The sequence below is a fragment of the Limulus polyphemus genome, unplaced genomic scaffold (assembly GCF_000517525.1).
Source record: "Limulus polyphemus unplaced genomic scaffold, Limulus_polyphemus-2.1.2 Scaffold555, whole genome shotgun sequence".
Taxonomy (NCBI): Eukaryota; Metazoa; Arthropoda; class Merostomata; order Xiphosura; family Limulidae; genus Limulus; species Limulus polyphemus.
In genome coordinates, this window is record NW_013666165.1 from 387,753 (window position 1) to 409,858 (window position 22,106).

The window sequence follows — 22,106 nt, forward strand, 5'->3', positions numbered from 1 at the left end:
GTTCTAAATACAATGAGGTTCCAACTGTAATATTTATTGTTTATCTATTTTTAACTGGTAATTCCTGGTTCACCCAGTACTATAGCCACAAAGTGCGGAGGGCGTTTTTCCAGCAACATCACACGAACCATAAACCTTCGGATTCGCAGTTCGAGTACGACATTAACTAGACATGCCTATGCCCCTTTACCTCATACATGGAACAAAGTTCTGGAGTAACTTGTACTTGAAAGAGACTTTAATGAAATTAAAGATAATTCCTGCATTTTCAGGTTTCTATATGATCACCAAGCAATCAGATTACCTTATCTCTTTTTTAAAACTACCGTAAAATTATACTGATTCACGAACAAGCAACACGAACTACAATTAGTGATTCATCATTTTTCCAATGATTTTATTTCACTCTTTTATTGATTTCATTAGTTGCATAATTGAAATACACATTTTCTATTTTGTGACGTTTTAGTACCGTAGTTTTTGATTGGATCTTGGTTAACCTTAGTTTAGTCACACAATCATTAAACGTTGAAAAAATTATGATATAAATTTTCAAAAGTTTCTTATAGTATTGTCAATGTTTCACACGTATATTATATTTATGTTGACTGAACGAATACTTGTCTTCATTTGGGTTGAAATTTTGACTCTTATGTCTTTCGTTTAGTCCACAGATATACCACCTGCATTCAGTTTTATTTAAAACATTTTCGCGTGTATGAAATTACACTTTTCACTAGTTGTGTGAGAGTTTCATAATTTTTAGGAACAATTGTTTCTTCATTTTAAATAATTATAATTAAAGAAATTTAATATCCAGATTTATTTAGCAACGGAAGTGTCTAAAGCGAATAATTATCTTACGGAAATACGGCCTCTACCTGAATTTTGTGGTCATTGAGCTATATGTCAAATATATATTTTCCGTTAGTTAGTTCTTACCTCGTGATAGCATTTGATAAGTAAAAACAAGTTTGTTTTTCATTTTTTAGAACATTCCATTCGTACGACAAGGAAGTCTAAATTTGTTGGGTGAATTGGATAATATATTTTTCTTAACGGTATAATGAAACTAGCATTCGGAATATATTACTGAAAAATTTTACTTTTGCTTAATATTGGTGCTAAAATGTACGGTTGTCTTCAGACTTACTTTCCAAACTCCTCTTAATTTGTCCATTACAGATTTCATATTAGGGCTGCGAAAAAAAAAAAGCCTCTTGGACAGACAGATTTTTATGGCAGACAGAAAAAACAACATACTGCATTATTTACAATCATACTTCTCATTAAACATTAATGTTAGGCCTATTACAAACATCTTATAATATTTACAATCATACTTGTCATAAGACATTAATGTTAGGCCTATTACAAACATATTATAATATTTACAATTCTACTTGTCATAAGGCATCAGTATTAGGCCTAATACATTTTAAACACTACATTCTTTATCTAGTTCTTTAGAGATTTTCAAGATTTAGAAGAATGTATAACAATAGAATTCCAAGCACATTATGTTTGTCATATCCAGTGAGCGACGACACGTTTGGCTCAATCCTGAGCTCTTCAGGTCAGCTGGGATACAGCAAGCACAGCACTGTTGGGAACATTATTTATATAAGCCATTTGATACAACAACAGCTGTTATGTGTGAAAGCCTTTTACACACTGTCGATGAATGATTACAATTATACTTGTCATAAGGCATCAGTATTAGGCCTAATACATTTTAAACACTACATTCTTTATCTAGTTCTTTAGAGATTTTCAAGAATTCGAAGAGTATTTGATGTAGCCGAGCTGACCTGAAGAGCTCTAGATTGAGAGAAGCGTGTCGTCGGCAACAGATATAACAAAAATTTGCTTTAAATGTCGGGAAATCTATTACTTTAAAAACATGTTGACAACAACCTTTTCGTTTTTACAAGGACTGAGAAACAACAGTCGTCGGAGATAACAACCTTTTTAAAGCGGGAATGTGGCTGGAATACTTTTATTATACACACTTCCAATTCTTGAAAATTCTCAAGGGACGAGATAAATAATGTAGTGTTTAAAATGTAATAGGCCTAACATTAATGTTTTATGACATGTATAATTGTAATCATTTACCTCCAGCATGTGAAAGGCATGGATATCTTGTAATTCCATTTTTTCACACACAATCAACTTGAAAACCATATTGAACGATTCAAGAGGAATTTGACTAAAGTCATGATAGTATTAATCTGTATTTTATTTTATTTTTATCACAACTATTCGATGCATTTGTTTTCAATGTTTCGCTAGTTTCGAAACCTTATTTTGCTTTTACTTTAAATGTCAGAAAATTATATTACTTTAAAAACATGTTGGCAACACCTTTTTCGTTTTTAAAGCGGGAATCTGTAAGTTTATATTCTGTGGTAACAAGTTTATTTTGCGCTTGATTTTACTTTTTTTTTAAGTCACGTACTGTTCGATTACGCTCAACAAATATTTTTTTTGCTAAGACTAGACATTTCCATCGTATATATTTTTTAAACATCTTTTTAAAAATAAAGATAAAACAACGTTTTCAAAATCGTTTTTACGGATATACACAATAACGCAAGTATATAAAAGATTCAAATAAATATCTATAAAACCAAATAGATTGCATTGAAATCTCGGAAGAGAGAAAAACATATAATACCTATATAGGTATAGTTTCCATGTTTCGAGTGAAAAGGCTTAGAAACGATCAATTTTTTTTATCTTGCTATTTTTTTTGTGGACTTACTCTACAGAGCTCTCAAGTTTATGATAAATGAAGTATAAGTATAGTTTTCTTCACAGTATATTCTCATAAACCTGTGATATCTTATTAACATGGCGGACTCTAATTCTGCAGGCAAACATGTAAGATTTTTACGATTTTCATAATATAGGTTCTTGCTCATTTAAGTGGTGGAAACGTTTATCTGACCTAACACTGCGATGTGACAGATAACAGGTCTATATTGACAAACTGTTTTTGAATCCAAAGTGGTCACCCGAAGTTCGGGTATCTAAATTTAAAGATACAAAAAGTAATACAGTTATTAATATTTTTTTCTGTGCTTGATGAGGGGTAATTTATTTCTCCCAAATAGTGTGAGCTTATAATGCTAAAGTTAGAGGTCCCATCTTTGCGGTGGGTACGGCACAGATAGCCCGTTGTGCAGTTTTGCGCTTAAACAATAAACTCACAAACATATTTCTTATTTATTGGTTACATATACATTATAATTTGGATGCAGTCTAACCAATCAAATCCACTGAAAAGATGGAAATGTAGATCCGAAGCTGCGAAGAACAGCATTTTTCACTTAATGTAATACTGTTATTAACAAACATTTATGGAACCGACAACATAATTTGTGGTTACGAACTATAATGTTTTGTGTTAAAAGGCCAACTTTTGGAATGTACTAGTCACGTTCTTCGTGCATTTTTTATTTGAACTTCTAGAAAAAAGTGACAATCGAAAATTAATATTATGAACATACAACAAATTATTACCTTCAAAATTATAAAATTATAGATGAAATACTGAACTAATAATACTAGAAATAGGAGTAAGTAGCAGAGATATACCATCAGATATTTATCATAAGGATTATTCCCCCCCTTCTTTTCACCAGATACAGCTTTTATGTAGAATGAGTTTTAACATATATCTTATATTTCCTTAACGTAGAACGTTACTTAAATGTTTTTCAGAGAAAACCCGTGTATGTTAGATATCTGAATCAATTATTTTAATCACGAAACCACTTAAAAGAACAATACAATTTCATGTATAGTATCTTATAAAAGGTTTCGGTTGTGTCTAACCTAGTACAATAACTAAAATAGTAGCTTATAACTGTTGGAGTTCTTCGGATTTAAAGTGAGATCTTCCTGGTCTTATGCAGAAACATACAGGTACTTTGTGTGGAAATATACAAGTACTTTATGTGGAAACATATTAGTACCTCATGTGGAAACATACAGGTACTTTATGTGGAAATATACATGTACATCATGTTTACATTCAAACAAGACCTTGCAACACGAGAAAAGCTCTAAAATCGACATTCAGAAAACTTGGTGCGATTTTCTTTCACACTTGATCATTCCACATACAAAATGTAAGAAAAGTTTCCTTGTTGTTGTTTGTTTTTTTGACATACCGTTTAGCCTGCATTGATCAAATTAGAAAAATAATTAAATATTCCCTTGCTTAGAAACACATTTCATTCCTAGACTGACGATCTCCAAATGCCGCAATATATGTTTCAACGACACTACTGTTTCAGTGTCTACCAAACAAGTCTACTAATGCTTTCGAGTAGTTATTTATACCTAATATAATCAGGTGCTTGCAATATCTGTAAAATATGTATTTAAAAACATATATATATATATATATCTGTTTGGATGCTTTTTGTAATGTAATAAAATGTAAAATGCAAATATGGAAAGATTGTAAACTTTTAACCGATTTCAGCAAAAGCTGTATGACACATAAGTAGAGAACTGTGGTGTTTCTACTGTTATTTATTGTTTAATTAAGTAAACAAAACGTTTTTATTCTTTGAAATGAATATTTAGAGACTTATAAGTTCGCGCTTTTCTGATATAAATATCGTGTTCTGCTTTACAAACAACACACGTGAAACGATTGGGTTTTTACGATGAGGAAAGAATTTTTGTTTATTTTGCTCTAACATTTATGTTTGTTTGAATTTATGCACAAAGCTACACAATGGGCTATCTAAACCCGGTTTCCAGCGTTGTAAGTCCGCAGACATACTGCTGTGCCACTGGGGGCTGTTTGTTTGATATTACTCGATTAATGCTAAATAATTAAGTGGATTTAACTAATATCAGTACGATTTTGTAATCAATAAAAAGTAAACTACACTGAGAAAGTCAGAAAGTCAACTGAAAGGAGATTGGATTCAGATCACGAGTGTTTTCGAATTTTCACAGCTATATGAATAATATACAAAGCTGAGGCTTCACTCGTGTTAATATATCACCTGGTTTCTGGTACAAATTTGTTGACCCAATTTGATAATTTCTGGAAAATCATGAATGACCACATAAAATTAACATTAATTTGACGTGTATACAGAGAGTGATCTAAAAGATGGTTGTTCCACAACAGTATGCCTTTTATTTTTATTTATTTATTTTTTATGTTCCAGATTATCACAAATATGAGTGGATAGTACATAAATATGGAACACCGACAGACAAAGAACCAACATTATAAATACTGTACAAGTTGGTCGATCTGTTAACATGTAGTTTTAAGAATCCTTTATAAGTTGATTAATCTACTACAATGTAGCTATACGAATGATTTGAGTTACTTGGTAGAGATTTTGGTTTAAGTCGTTTGATTCTGAATTCAGAAAGAATTCGGGGTCAAAGGAAACCGGGGGTATTCGAAAAATGATTTATCTTCACCCCACTATTGTGTGAGAGTTATACGGAATCTGTCCAGGTTGGTTAACTTGTATCATTGTAGCCTTAAGAATCCTATTCATACTGATTAACTTGCTACAATGTAGCTTTGGAAATCCTGTTGGTTAATTTAAGAGGAACCTATTCAGGCTAGTTAACATGTTCCAACTTATCTTCAAATACGTTTACAATCTTTAAATTCTGATAAAATAAGCTTCTATTATCCGATGTTGTGGCTATGCATCTATATCAAGACACTACAGTTCACAGAGATTTTCAAAAAGATCTAAAAAAAAAGCAAAACTGAAACTGTTTTATCCTGAGTCTAAATATGTGAAGTGTTATCTGAATATGTTCCAAGTATTTCAATTTGATTTACAATAACTAAATAAAGATGTTCTTAAGAGCCTTTCTAAGTTAAGGAGCTCAACAGAACCTTTCTAGATTAATTAAACCTGTTAAAAAAGTAGTTCAATAGAACCTGTCTAGATTAATTAACCTTCTAAAAGGTAGTTAAATACAACCTGTCTAGGTTAATTAACCCGCCAAAACGTGGCTATAGTTCAATATAACATGAGCAGGTTAAATGTCTTGATAACATGTTGATCCATGAAACTTCTCAGTGGGGCATTTAACTTCTTAAAATATAAACGTATAAAATGTATAAGCTTCGCAAATTTAGCCCAACTTCATGCTGTTATATATGTATTATATATTTACACTAAAATCTCCAATATTCTGATAACAAAATCATTGAAAAATGTTTCTAGATGAAAATTAATTTTAAAATTTAATCTTATTTATTATAGTTTTGTGTTTTGTTCGAATATCACTAGTTAACTGTTAGTTTGAATAGTTACATAACCATTTCAACTACATCAAGAAGAATGTGTGAAAAAACTAACTGAAATTCATATTTTCATTCAGGATTTTGCTAGGAAGCTATGCAGCACTGATAGCGTTCCCTGATAGATAATTACAGAGGAAGCAGTTCGGCCAGAAACGGATGTTACAGGAAGTGCGTTGTACCAACAGTTGAGGTACACAAGGTCAACCAATTATCCAATAATGCGTAACCGTCTATTTTGTTTTGCGGAGAAATATTTACAGACTAAGTGACTGTTTAGATTAATAAGCTGTATTGATAAAGCATTAACAAACACGTGCCTAAATATATATTTCGATTTGGTATATGTCTTGTTCTCTGAGGAAACAGCCGTAACTGATAGGGGATATTGATAGATAAGATAAATCTTAGTTTGTTAGAAACTCTAGGTGTGGGAGGAACGTGTAAGTTATGACTTTGGAACTGAACACCTGTTTTTATAGTTATTCTCGCAGGTGAAACAAACTGCCGAATAACTGAAGCAAAGATGTGAATCATACCTAACGAGTTTAAGTCTTTTACCATAGCGACGCTACTTATTTTCAAGTCTGGCCTAATGAGTATCTGGAGCAGTGATTCTGAATCTCAGGATATGGCTGGGTTTTCTACAGAACTTCTTCATATTCCTGGATCTGAAATCAACAAGCCTTCTACCTCGCGAAATACCAGCGGATCAAGACGGAGCAGCCCTAGAAGCAGTCTACGTTATCGTTCTCCGTCTCCAACTAATTCATCCAGCCATGTTGGTGGTACGCATTACAAGGAAACAACGCTGGTAGATGAGCACTTGACAACCGCAATTACAGACTCTGCTGGCAGGACTAACTCACCACAAACACCTTTGGTGAGAAGGGTATCAGTGAAACCTTCTCGTCATTCAGACGACGATATCGGTGTGGGGCTCTCTGGGGGAAAAGAAAATGGCCAAGGAATCTTTGTGTCAAGCGTAAAAAAAGGTAGCGGAGCAGACAGGTCTGGATTGAATGTAGGGGACCAGATTCTAGCTATCAATAACATTTCATTTTCGGACTTCACGCTCCAAGAGGCTATAAATGTAAGTAAACCTGAAGCTATAACAATGCTGTGATATGTTTAATTCAGCTCTGATTCACGGTAACTTGTGATAATAGTTAATTGTTCTACTACTAAATAATTGTTCATTTTTGTAATATATATATATGTATATTATGAAGGCATTATTGGTAAACAGAAAAAAAAGATAAAACCTGAAAAACTATAGTCAAGAACTAAGAATATCTGTTTAAATTATAATAGTTTTAGAAAAGATCACTATTTCAGACGTTGAATGTGTTATATTGACACTACTTTAAAAGCTCACCCTGTTGTTGCAGCCCATTTCATCTCTTTTGGTCATACTCCATTTGACGACCCTGCATCTTGACAATAACTCTACAGCATATTTCCTTTCAAAAAGACTCTGTTGTAAGGCTGTTGTCTACACATAGCCGTTCTCCTTGCATGCATCCCATAATTTAGCTAGTGTATGAGGACGGCTGTTTCTAACGCCTATTTAAACAGTCCGATCGCACAGGCGACTTGACCGGTATGTGTTCGTATGGAATAGCATGAATACCAGTTTCATTCTTCATTTGCTTGAGGCATGCGACGGTTTAACATGTAAGTTGTGAAAGTAGAATCTATACGTGACTTCTATCGCTTCTCGAGGAAAAGTCAGAGATAATTCTTTATTAACTTTGCATACTGCTGCCTGAGACACATACACAACTTTTGACACTGCCCTCTTTGTTCGGGGTTTCTCACCTGTTACAAGACGCTGCACTTTGTTTACCACACCTGATGTACGACTTGTTGAAGGTCTTTTTCTGGATGGTCCTGGGTCTTCAAGTTGATACATATTCTTTTTCCCACTTCCATTGAATACAACAGATATTGCTGTTTTGGAAATTCTAAGTCTCTGATCTGAACACATCTTTACGTATAAGTGTTTGACTATTTTGCGTCGGAAAGTGCTATTTCAAATCCTCTCCAAAGATAATCATTTTTCAGTGGCATCACACTACCTATGAACCGCAAAATTAATTCAAAACATATTTCTGATACTTTCCGTTTCACCAAGACTTATGTTGGCTATGGTTGTCACATAATTTTTAATATATCGTACTCAACTCTATGTATGTGTCTCAGGATCAAATAACAAGACTTCAATACAGCAAAAATTAGAGTAATACTTTGATATCGCTAAATATGAACACCAATGAATTTAATTTTTTTTTTACATGCGGGCTAGGCTGACTTTATGGTTAGAGTGTCGGACTACATACTAAAAGGTGAAATGTTCGAGCTTCGATGCGCCACCAAACAAATTCTGCACTTACAGTGGTATGGGTGTTATAACTGTGAGAGTCAGCCACTATATTCTATTAAGAGTAGTCACGTAAACGTGCTATTGATTAGTTGTCCATTCGTTAGTTTAAGTTAGAAATGGCGATAATTGAGTCTAGTGGTCTCTGACCTGACCGTTTAACCCATATGTCGCATAAAGTGCGGTTCAGGTTAAAAATCCCAATTGCCTTTATATGCAATAATTTACATTGGATAATGATTGACCTATGGATTTAGTATCTTAAGATGTTCATAACCATTTAGGCAAACTTTCAGAAAGTAATGTTTGGCATTGGTTCGTGAATATATATATTTTGACATAAGGATTGTAATGCGCATGCTTAATAGTAATGTTTCAATTATGAAGGTGTCAAATAATCTGAATAACGTATATTTATATTGTTAATAGCTCCTGATTAAAAGTATGATAATTATATAGATCTGGACCAGAAAGTAATATATAAGCTAATGAAATCAATTATATACAACTAACTGACAAGAAATACAACTACATAAGTGAATGTAGAAGTAAACTAAAATGTGTAGTGATTAGACTGCATGGAATAATCAGATTGCTAGTATTGCGCGATTGACAATACATACATGTATATCTATTCCATCACTAACATACATCTATGTAAGTTAAAGTGGATTCAAATTTCAGGCAATATTTTCAGTTTGAGTTACTTTTGTCATTTGTCCGATATACGAGGGATAAACATAATACATAATATCTCAAAATAGGTTTTAAACAGCAAGTTTATGTGCTGCTATAACCACTACAGTTTTATTTACTTCAGGAAAATGAAAAATGGGAAATAATTTTGGCTCACATATTAGCTTTTCATTCTGCTACCATTACACGTAGATTGAGAAGTCTGAATGGTGGAGCCGAATAAATCAATACTACATTGATTTCAGAAAAGAATATTGAAACAAAAACATATTATTGAGATCGACAATGTAGGTATTATTAGAAATAAAATACTAAGGGATAAGCAATAATAAAAGACTTGGATATTGTGTTACGTAACACATATTCAGATATTGAACCAGACTATGAAAGTTTTAACTGAAACGTTTGTTTATAATTAAAGAGACCAACATTTGGGGGCGAATGCAACATGTCTCCGCCACGCAATCCCAGCATGACCTATTTTAACTCCAGAAAAATCGTGAAAAACACAGGAAGATTTAAATATGTCTGTATCATTGCTTGGGACATGCAAGAAGGTATCTGTTTATCAAATCCCATCTCAATCCTATGTAAAGTGGTCGAAATACGGCGAAGTAATTGTCACCACCCCTCAAATTATGCTTTTTGGGGTATCTTGATCTCTCTCCCCCTATAATGACTAAAAATGGGTAATTATAAAATACGGCCGAGTAATTAACCAAAACCCCCAAATTATGTTTTTTGTAAGCTCTGAACCCCCCCAAAAAAAGTTAAACGGGCAAATCCAAATTTTTATATGTTAATGTGTGGGGCGCCTGAACAATTATATTTGTGCCAATTTTCGTCTTGGTTGCTGTAAATATTACCGCCCATAAAATCCTTGAAAAGATTTAGATATGAAAAAGTATAAAATTATCTGAGCGTATTAGACCAGGGTATAACCCTACCAAGTTTCAAGTCAATCCTCCGAGAAATGAAGGAATGGCGGTCGATTGAAAAGTGTTTGGAAGAAGAAGAAGAAACAATAGAAAAACAGTATAAATTGCTAAAAAGTATTTATTAATCTTAGGCTTTAAATTATTTTATTTGTTTTGGGTTTTTCGTGCAAAGCAACACAAGAGCTATCTACACATAACTATCCCTAATTCTGAAATGATAGACTAGTGGGAGGACAGGTAGTTAACAGCAATCTCCACCTACATCGATTTCCCCTTATTTGATAGAACAGTATAATTTGACCGTCACTTTTATAATGTGCCAGATTAAGCTTACTGGAGGCCCAGGGGCTAACGTAGCTTTAGGGTCCAAAAGACTGGATGTATTTTTCAAATCTTTGTATTAATCCAGCACTACAGTTGTGTGACATTCACTGCTCCAAAATGTAAGGCACGTTTTTGATGAAACACCCCGGCCTCTCAGATTATTAAGGTACGCCCAAACCGAACTCTGAAATTTCCATCATCTAAACAAATATGAACGGCATTTGGTAAAAATATAGGTATTTAGTTGGGAATATACTCGATACTGTGTAATATGCTTGTTTTTTTGTTGTTGTTTTTCAATTTCTTTTTACCAAATGCAATATAAGCACGTTAGTTTGGTTTGCACGTAGATTCTCTACTCGGCAAAACGGAAAGTTCAACTGACCGTGATTCCTTCTCGAAGCCAAGAAACTACTCATAATGTGGACCTTCTTCACTACCTGTGGATGGACAGCGAGGGACGACCAGTTTCTCCGCTGATGGACTTAGCCTATGATTCTTCGCACCACCGCGGAATTGGAGGAAGGGACAACGGGATCAGAACTGTGAGTTCAGAAACATATTTTCGACCAATTTTTAAACCTAGTTTTAAATCTTATTTTCGGGAAGCTGATTTCTTGCTACCGAGTGATGGAGTAAGGTTTGGTTTTAAAATAACAATGTGAACACCTTATCATTACCATTATATATTAAATATGTTGTCAAAAGTGACAGTGGAACATGTAAATATAATCTTCACCTTTAGTTTTTGTTGAAGGCAGGGACTGATACATGTAAAGGGAAGTTTTCAGATGACAAAGGATTTACCCACACACACACAAATTTCATTCTGATTCGTATAAATGCTCCATCATCTTGTTTAAATTATAACACAAAATCCTTATTTTATGATATCTAATGCTGTTTTGTACAATCCCACTATAATTGTTTGTTTGTTCGTGAACTCCTCCCACAGTTTTGGAGCTAGCAGGACCAATATTGGCATGCGAACTTTGGGTGGTCCGGGGGATGTTCTTGTCTATATAGGGTATCCCCTTCTAGGGGATACCAAAAGGGGCTAAAATGCACTCGGAAAGCAATCGAAGCATGATGGGGATCTAAAAGTAGGTCTTCAGGGTCGTTGAATCAGAATATGGTATTATATTTTTTGTTCCTGTCTCCCCTTGTTATCGGAGCACCATTTCTGAAATTGTGTTCATACCCCCACTCACCAGCTAGCAGGACCAAACTTGGTACAGCTATAAAAAGTAATTGGGATAGTGGAGGAGTTTGATTAGCATACTGAGACGTCCTCTGTGAATCATGAGAGGACCTTTGAATTCCGCAGTGCAGTGTGAGCGTTATATACTAGTAACGCGAAATCTTTATTTTATTGCACGAGCACTGTTTTTATATTGAGACATAAATACTTTTAATGCTAAGACATGAACACCATTTTATGTTTTGAAGTAAATTCTTCTGTATCTTATACCACAAAAATATAACAGAAGTCTCTCAAATTCCTGTTGAGATATATGATTATTTTTCAATTACATGATAATGAATATCAAACTTAGTTACAACCTCAAAGCCAGTCAAGCAAATCTACAAAGTGGTGGATTTTGAAAACCCTGCTTTATAAGTACTCTGCAAGTACCTATCGGAAAATGATTACTGGCGTACTGTCTAAACAATTTGTTGAAATAAATAAAGTGCTCCGGTATCTAATTATGCTCTTGTTTATCCTTAATTAGAATATACTAAAGCTATCTTCCAACACTACTTTGAAATAAGATATACATATAGTATGAAACGTAAGGGGAATGTGTAAATTTATTATTGAAAACTATATAATAAACTGTTGCTGTCGGAATAACAATTGACGACATTATATACTTGAAATTCGTAAGTATGACTATGCTCCTGCTCGCAATTTTCTAAGAGTATATAAAGAACAGTTAGTATAAAACAACACTGATTTATGCTGGCGTTATGGTCTGAAATACTGATCAAAATTAAGTGTGTTTTGTTCCAGCTTTACAAAAGGCCTAGTACATGTCGTGATTAGCGTGATAAATAATTCTCTACTTAACAGTCTAAATTTTCTGTATTAACCGCCACGGGATATTACTCACTCAAGAGTAATCCGATTAACTAAACGGAATTTCTAACAATTTGTTTTCTACAAATTACATTTCTTCAGTTCTCTTCCGTCGTTTTGCCGATTTTTATTTTTCTGAGACTGAAGTATTTACTTGGAACTGTAGCTATAGATATATATGTATATATGTTAATCCTTATATAACTCTTTGATTTTATGGCAGGCTTTATCATTTGATAATAGTTGGATGAATCAAACTTTGATTAATTGTAGTTATTATTCAGTTTCTAGCATCTTATTTTTAACACTATTATTAACTTTTTTATAACAAAAATACAATGTCTATAAAGTCTACGCAATCTTCACGTGTCGTTTATTTGAAGCACGAAGATAAAAAGTAATTCTGTTGCATACTGTCCTCTTCTCTCAGGATTAAAATATTTTATCTAATGCTTGCACATACAGTGTATTACATGAACACAATACGCCTAATACTTGTGAAAATAAAATGTATCCTTTTCTGAACTTTTGGGAGTTTAACTATCAAAGGATGTATCAGCTTCACGTATGAAAGACTAAATCCAACAGCTAGTGAACTACGTCATCCTAATTTCAAAATTTTGATAAATAAGTCAGCTTGATAAAGCAAAAATAAACAAAGCAAAATCTCATTTTTACCATATATATCATATATAGCATGAAAATATTTTTTGAAGTAGCATACACGCGTAGTATAATAAGTTTTTTTATTCCTAACAGATATAAAGTTATTTGATAACATCTGAACAAGATTCTACCGTATCTTTAAGTTTTGTCTGAAAATTTCATTTGCCACTCTGCGTTAATAATGAGCATTACACCAGAATTGGTCTAAAACAGTCTTGTAAAGTCTAACCAATAACAAACCAATTCTACCATACCAGAACATAAGTGGCGTTTAAAATCAAGCTTCTAATATCTATCTGTGTACATTAATGTCCTCACATTAGATAGAGGAGCCTCAAATAGCTTAATTTCTCTAACATGAGAATAGATAGCTTTATAGAAAATGGTTGAGAAAGAACGTTACGAAAAATGTCCAGCCACTAGGTGGTAGCACAAATTAAATATATGAATTGTCTAGCTTGGGCTGGGCTTGGTTTAGATAAATCACACTTATACGCTCGTGAAAAGACAAGAATCGCCAGTAAAATAAAGCTGAATTTAGCTCACTAGTGGCTCCAAAAACTAAAAACTGCCTTACCGAGCTCATACTCCTTCAACCGATGCAATTGAAACAAAACATAGAACGCTAATGAATGCTTCTGTCTTCTATATCTGAAGATTTGGTTTCTACCGGCGCAGAAAGTCGTATAATAGAAAAAACGTACGAAACAAATAAATAGATTTAGTTTTAATGAATTATATCTGCCACAGGCTTAGAAAACTTTAGGGTCAAACTTTCACTTTTGATATCAGGTTATTCTAGTTGCACAAATCTTGGAATACATGTGCTGAGTCGATTGTGTGTTTTTCGTGACTTATTGAGTCGATTGTGTGTCTATCGTGACTTATTTAGATACCAAAGCCGTCCTGATAAAAGTCATGTTTCAGATAGTATGAAAAGTGTTGTACACTAGCTATTTGTGAATGAAAATGATTCTTTATTTCTGATAATATAAAAGCAAATTATGTTGTGATGAACAAAGAGTAAAACTCTTTCATGAACATATAAAATAAGAATATCGAGTATCTAGCACAGAAAATAAAGGTAATAGATCAAGTACAAGCAGAAAAACTCAAATAATAGCTGAGTTCAAATAATGTACAATATGGTTTATTGTGCAACACAAATCACGTGGCTAATATACAATACATATCATCTGGTTCAATATGTAATACAAATAATGTGATTCAATATGAATATATAAATTTTGTGGTTCAAAGTGCACTGTACATCACGTGGTTCACTTGTGAAACACGAATCAATTACTTGTCAGCGCAGACTTTACAATGTCAGTCTTCTAAAGTGTACCTGCAAACCTGAATTTCTTGTATCTTAAGAGAGTTTTTATTTTATATTCATTCACATAACAAGCATAAACAATCTTCAGTTAACTGCACATTGTTGATAAAATGAAATTTTGAGTTACTGTTACAAAATGCTGTAGTCTCTTGTTAGATCTAATATTATCAAAACTTATAACTTTAAATTTAACACCCGAACACCAACAAAATAAATAAATTTAAATATCATACCTAAGTATTTTTACATGTACATTGTACCTAGTGGATGAGTACAGTTTTTAATACTAAACATTGCAGATTGTCCTAAGTATTTCTACATGTACATTGTACATAGTGGATGAGTACAGTTTTTAATACAAACATTGCAGATTGACCTAAGTATTTTACATGTACATTGTACATAGTGGATGAGTACAGTTTTAATACAAACATTGCAGATTGACCTAAGTATTTTACATGTACATTGTACATAGTGGATGAGTACAGTTTTAATACAAACATTGCAGATTGACCTAAGTATTTCTACATGTACATTGTACATAGTGTATGAGTACAGTTTTTAATACAAACATTGCAGATTGACCTAAGTATTTTTACATGTACATTGTACATAGTAGAAGAGTACAGCAGTTTTTAATACAAACATTGCAGATTGACCTTTAAATTACAAAACAAAATGCTGCTAGACGTGGAAGTAAACATTTTTGAAAAATATTCCAAGACTGTTACAGCTACTCATTAAATCATTATAATATTATATTGGACAAAAATAATATACAAAGAAAGCTTAACCCAGTGCAGTGTTTACAAACAACCAAGTATCCTAGCAACCATCTATGCCAGCAGCTGTGCACGTGTAACGAGACAGCAGTTCTTGGGAAGCTAGGTGTGCTCTGTTGGTTATAGGTTAAAGATGAAATCCTGTAACCTTGGAAAACACACGCACTGCAAACTTAAAGAAATGAGCAGGTATTTAGGAAATAGGTTATAACAGAGATATTTGAAAACTGCGCATAAATGGTGCCTCCAATGTTTCCAGTGATCAAACGTGACCTTTTCTCCTCGCAACTCTGTCACTGTGTGCTGTCTCAATAGCTGGCTGCATAAGATTTTTGAGCTATAGTGATAGCTGCTTGAAACAAAATCTTAGAGAACCGAACACAAACAAAATATACTGAGTTCGGTAGGGCTTGAAACTAACATATTTCCCAGAGTAGTTAGATAGACGATATTGAAATTTACCTTACATGACAATATAAAGTGGATTACATGGTCTAGACGGTGAGCTTTATCAGCATCAAGTTTCTCACATATACACACAGAGTTTTGGTTTTCATATTGTTTTCATTACGTTTAGTACTATTATTCATTACGTATAGTATTGTTATTTCGACTATCTATACTCTCATTTCTCATACAATTTCTTATTCTCTCTCCCCCTCCCAAACCTTTTTCATGCTTAGTCTATTCTTTCAAAGGTTTTAACACTTCAGATTTTCTATCTGTCCCATCAGAACACTTTCCAACTCCTCTTTTTCTTACTATTTTACCATAAGTTTATTTTCTTGTTTTGTATTTTCAGAATATTTCTCTGTTTTTCTTTCAGCTCTACGATATGCTTTAGCCCCTGTAGAGCTGTCTTCGCTACATGACTTTTATGTTTTATTACAGAAAACGTGTTGTATTGAGCATTATTCGGAAATTGTAGGGTGATTTTCGGCAATTTTTTTATGTTTATAAAAAATAAATTTTGAGCTTTATTTTATCCTCAGGCATGAGAAGATCAAAGGCAATCTTTCTATAGATTGGATAGCATGCTAACCTGAAAAATGTTGGATGGGAGTATAAGTAAAATATATAATAAAATGACAAGTTTCGGGACCTCTGATTAAGTGAATACGTCTCAATAACAACATCCATTTTAAACATACTTTACACTTCTTCTAGCTCGATACATAGAAGAATGAACGTTTACTGAAAGAGTTTTTTCTTCTTCTTCCATCCTTGCTCTGTATGGAAAAGCTTAAATGCATAAAACCTTATCTGTGGTTATCCCAGTACTTCTTAGTAAAATGCTCTTTTTATGCTATAAAAACGTATATCATATTAGCCTAAAATACTTTGTTATAGAAATTCTCAGTATAGTTTAAAAAATCGCATACCTACGTCAACTCAGTCACTTTAGAAGTTACACTATTGACTTTTTCTAAGTATAGAACAAGGGCGAAAATTAGAAAAGTTTCTTAATGTAATATGTCATAGTTATAGCTCATCTTGCTGTACTGAAAAAGAAGGTGAGTCTATGTCTTTAAATATGTTATTCTTACATTACAAGGTTGTTAATGAAAAGAACCTCAACAGGTGACAATGAGAAACCTAAACTAAATCATCAAAACCACAAATACAAACCTATTATTTTAAGTATAAGGTTAATAGTACACTTTGGCTATATTTAATAGCTGAAGATTGTTAATTTAGCAATTTTACACATTCAATGAACACCCAGAGACGCAACTAACAGGAAACCGGTTTTGCTTTAACGTCATCTACTTAAACAACAATTAGATAAGAGTTAATCTTCTCTGTTACTGAATACCATCATTTAACAGAATTAATTTGTGGAAGCTTAACTGCCTTGGGTAGTGTAAACGTAACGGTATAAGCATATATCTCGAAACAAGTTGCAACGAAAACGTTAGAAATCCTGTACTAATGTAGCTATAATTACTATAAATTCTATTGGTAACCTGATGTTATAGATAGATAGATAGAAACACAACTTTAAATACTGGCCAATCATCAGAAATGTTTATACATACTTTATCACACATATTCCATATAAACCTAAACTAGCGTGTGTCCGAATAAAAAATAATAATCTTTTCTGCAAGAAAGGGGATATTTTGTAATATCATTCTGATCATATTTTACACTTGATAACACAAAAAGAATGAACTAGCACATTAATAGCTTTAATATTCATGTGAAAATTAAGGATAAAGTTTGCTGATTTATTTTAACAATATTATATATAGTTTAAGAAGACTATTTCTATTTAATATTCATCTGTATTTAGTATTAGAAAGGAATCAATTCTGGCTCGACAAACTGTTAGGCTTAAAAGTAAAACACATTAAATTTGGTGATGTTAATAAAGGCAGACTTATGTAGACCATATAAACAGTGTACGTATTGATATTTTTATGTACATGAAACGGAATGAGCCATTTGGATACAAAGTGAACAAATTACATTCCAGAAGGAAAATATTTTTCAAATATCTCATTCAAGATGATTCAGGTTTTTATTTTTGACTAATTTCCAGTTCCTAAATGCTAGCAGTAAAATTATGGACAGAAGGTAAAAACGTAAGTTGAGAAGATGAGTTGAATTATGTGATTTTTATTTGAATTGTCAAACTCAAACCTTGGCAGAATTTTTTAGTAAAGTTTAAACAACACTTGAATAAAGTTTGGAAAGATCTTTGAATTGTCAAACTCAAACTCTGGCGGAATTTTTCAGTAAAGTTTAAAGAACACTTGAATAGCATTTGGAAAAATCTTTGAAAATATAACTTTTTGATCGTACACTACGAACACGTTCATTAATGCTTATACGAATAATTTACATCAATATTTTTTATGCTTCATATGACATTTTATTTTTCCTTTATTCTATAAACATTTCGATATTTTCAGAAACACTAACTATATAAAAATAGGTGTAACAGTTAGTGGTAAAGCAGTGAACTTTCATCACCGCAGCTACTTAAGAAACTGTAGGTAAAGAATGTATTGTTGGTCGTTTCCTGGAATATCTCAGCTTAGTTGAATCTCGAAGATAAGTTCTGTAATACTCCTGAACAAAGACTTTTATAACGAAATATTTTCATGGCGTCCACACGGTGCAAGAAATGTAACAATGACCTTTAGAATAAATAGAAAAAAGTCTTTGATGGAGTTGATTGATTATGGCAGGATACGCCTGCCTTGATCATCGAATCATATATGGTCCACTTTCTTCAAACGTGTTTTTTTTCCTTTTGTGTGTGTTTCTGCAATGAAAGACTTCGTGATAATAATAAGAGTCTATATTCTTGTGGGTGTTCCTACTTCAAAAGCTAGAAATTGATTTATGCTTTTACGTTAGACATCTAGAGAGCTCAAGCTCTATATTTTATCAGAAAGTTAAGGATCTGCAAAACTTTTGCCTTCAGTAGAATGAAGACACTTCATGCTTATCTCTATTGGCAAAAGTCACAAGTTAAGTAACTAGAGATCATTTAAATGCTTTATTTTATAACTACGTCTTAGCAAATATTTTATGGTTTCTTATATCTAGTGTTTTTGTAAAAACTATATCATTCATTATACTTAGTCTCTTAATAGAGACTCTGTGATTCCTTATACCTAGTCTCTTAATAGAGACTCTGTGATTCCTTATACCTAGTCTCTCAGTAGAAACTCTGTGATTCCTTATATCTAGTCTTTTAGTAGAAACTCTGTGATTGCTTATATCTAGTCTCTTAGTAGAGACTCTGTGATTCCTTATATCTAGTCTCTTAGTAGAAACTCTGTGATTCCTTATATCCAGTCTCTTAGTAGAAACTCTGTGATTCCTTATATCTAGTCTCTTAGTAGAGACTCTGTGATTCCTTATATCTAGTCTCTTAGTAGAAACTCTGTGATTCCTTATATCCAGTCTCTTAGTAGAAACTCTGTGATTCCTTATATCTAGTCTCTTAGTAGAAACTCTGTGATTCCTTATACCTAATTTCCCCTAAAGGAGGCCGAAGACCGCCTGGAGAAGTCACCTGTTTTAATCACTCGCACCACTATACATTAGTTGGTTGTCTGTCAGTAAGTCAGTAGAGACTAAAATGACGTCACATAAGGGACGCTTAACGTTGCAGTTTGCACTGTCGTGACGTCAGTAAAACGTGCACGCCATGAATTATGAATAATTATGCAGTCTGTAGGCTACAACACAGCATGACATATGAATTTCAAAATCAAGAAATAAAAAAAATATAACTCTTAATTTTGGTTTTATTTACTCTTGAAACAGAATATGTTCGAAGAACCCTGCGCTAGTACATCTAGAATATTTATAGAGGCTTTGTGGTTTCTTATATTTTTTCTCTTTATAGACTTAGCGGTTTCTTATACCTAATCTCTATATAGACTTTGAGGTTCCTTATACCTATTCTCTATATAAACTTTTAGGTTCCTTATACCTAAGTATATTTGTAGAAGCAACGTAGTTCCTCGTACATATTCTTGATATCTTTGTAGAGGCCTTTTGGTTTTGTATACCTAATTTCGTTTTAGAGAGTCTGTGGTTTCTTATACTTAGTTTCTTCCTATTTTTTAATAAGAAGAGTGGTCAATGTAAACTGGAATGCGATTTAAAAATAAAGCAAGAATAGATTTTGAATTTAACTTCTGTGGTCTCACTCACCATTTCAAAACGGATTTAATAAAAGGACTTAAGATCATTTGCAACTAGATCTTTTCTATTAAATGTATGGTCTCTTATAGATGGGAACTGGAAGAGAGCTCTCACAGATGGAATGTTAATATTTATTGAGAGCACTAAATATAAAATTGATACTTGGCAGAATAACGATAACACTTGAATTACATTCTAATATAGATAAATTTTGTACAGTCATGATTTAAAGTAACAATTAATGATTAAATATTTTTACGATACTATCATGCCTTTGTTTATGTGAATGTGAACAAGCAATTTCAATTTTTAAAAGATAGTTAGTTTCGTACATTTACGTCAAATGTATAACTTGTTGTCAATTGTTTCGAACAATAAATTATATAACATTTTCGTACTGCCTTGTATAGAATTAAGACAAAACTTCATTTTATTGTGCTATTGTTAAACGATACAGTCCAGCTCCATACCCCCATTCCATAACTCCAAGAGGAAAGGACCTAGAAACCTGAACTTTTAGACCCATACTAAGTGGACCCTGAGGTGTGCACCTGGGTATTACTACTTATACACGTGCGTGCGCGAGCGCATCTTTTTAATGAGGCAAGCTGGCGAAAAACCACATAGGAAACAATATGTGAACGCCATAGCTCCAAGGAGAAAGAACCTAGACATCTGAAATTTTGCATCTGAACTGAGGGTGTGCACTTAGGTATTGCTTATCTTATCTTCGTGCGTGCGCGAGTGCGCATTTTTTTTAATGAGAAATCGACAATAATAAAAGGGCGTATCTGTGGGTATCTGTGTGTGTGACCACCATAGCTCCAAGAGGAAAGAGCCTAGAAACCTGAAATTTTGCACCCATACTAAATGGAACCTTAGGGTTTGCACCTGGGTATTATTACTTATATACGTGCATGCGCGTGCGCATCTCTTTATGCGAAAAACACATAGAAAAGAAATGTTACCGTCATAGCTCCAAGAAGAAAAAAACAAGAAACCTGAAATTTTGCACCCATACTAAGTGGACCCTGAGGGTTTGCACCTGGGTTTAATTACTTAACTTATGCACGTGTATGCATGCATGTGCGTACACATCTTTTTAATGAGTCAAGTTAGCGAAAAAAACACATATAAAAGAAATGCTTCCTTAGAAATGACAGATAACCAGATAGAGAGACACGCATGTGTGCGTGCACGTGCGTGCGCACGTGCATTTCTGTGTAGGTGTGACCACCATAGCTTCAATAGGAAATAATCTAGAAACCTGAAATTGTGCACACATACTAAGTGACCCCTGAGGGTGTGCATCTGTGTATTATTACTTATCTTATCCATGTGTGTGTGCGCATCTTTTTAATGAGGCTATCTAGTGAAAAATCACATTAAAAAGAAGTGGCTCCTTATATTACAAATAAAAATTACAGAGAGACACGCACGTGCGTTCGCGCATGCGCATCTTTTTAATGAGGCTAGCTAGCGAAAACCACATGGAAAAGAAATAGTTCCTTATGTAACAACATCTAACATATAGAAAAGCTAGAGCGTTTTGGTAACAATGCATTCTAATAATGGCTTTTATGTGATGTTGGAACCCTTTGTTAGCAATAAAAGTATAACCTAATATTGTTTTCAGTCTATGTACTGAAAGTATAAAATGAAATGTATCTATATACTACTAAAACTCGGAGATTGTTTGTTTGCTTGTCTGTAATTAAATATAGCAAAAACGGCGCACAAAGCGCCATATTTGTAATGAAATGAGAATAGAAACAAAATAAAACAAGTTTCGTTAAAATCGAGCCAAGGGTTACCGAGTTAGCCCCGTTTTTCGGGTCACTTTTAAGAAAATTTCTAGATGAATTTAGGTACACTATATGGCGCCATATATCGATTTATCTATCTATCTATTCGTTT

At 33.1% G+C, this 22,106-nt stretch overlaps 1 protein-coding gene across 3 annotated transcripts in view; it reads left to right on the plus strand.

Annotated features, from left to right (window-relative positions):
• Nucleotides 1-22,106, plus strand: part of LOC106459079 (whirlin-like) — a 128,644-nt gene that overhangs the window by 25,257 nt on the left and 81,281 nt on the right. For all 3 annotated transcript variants that reach the window (XM_022385491.1, XM_022385493.1, XM_022385492.1), the window contains exons 2-3: nucleotides 6,391-7,403; nucleotides 11,002-11,196. In XM_022385491.1, the coding sequence (XP_022241199.1) occupies nucleotides 6,906-7,403; nucleotides 11,002-11,196 (693 nt within the window). In that variant the 5' untranslated portion in view covers nucleotides 6,391-6,905. The remainder of the gene's footprint in view (nucleotides 1-6,390; nucleotides 7,404-11,001; nucleotides 11,197-22,106) is intronic.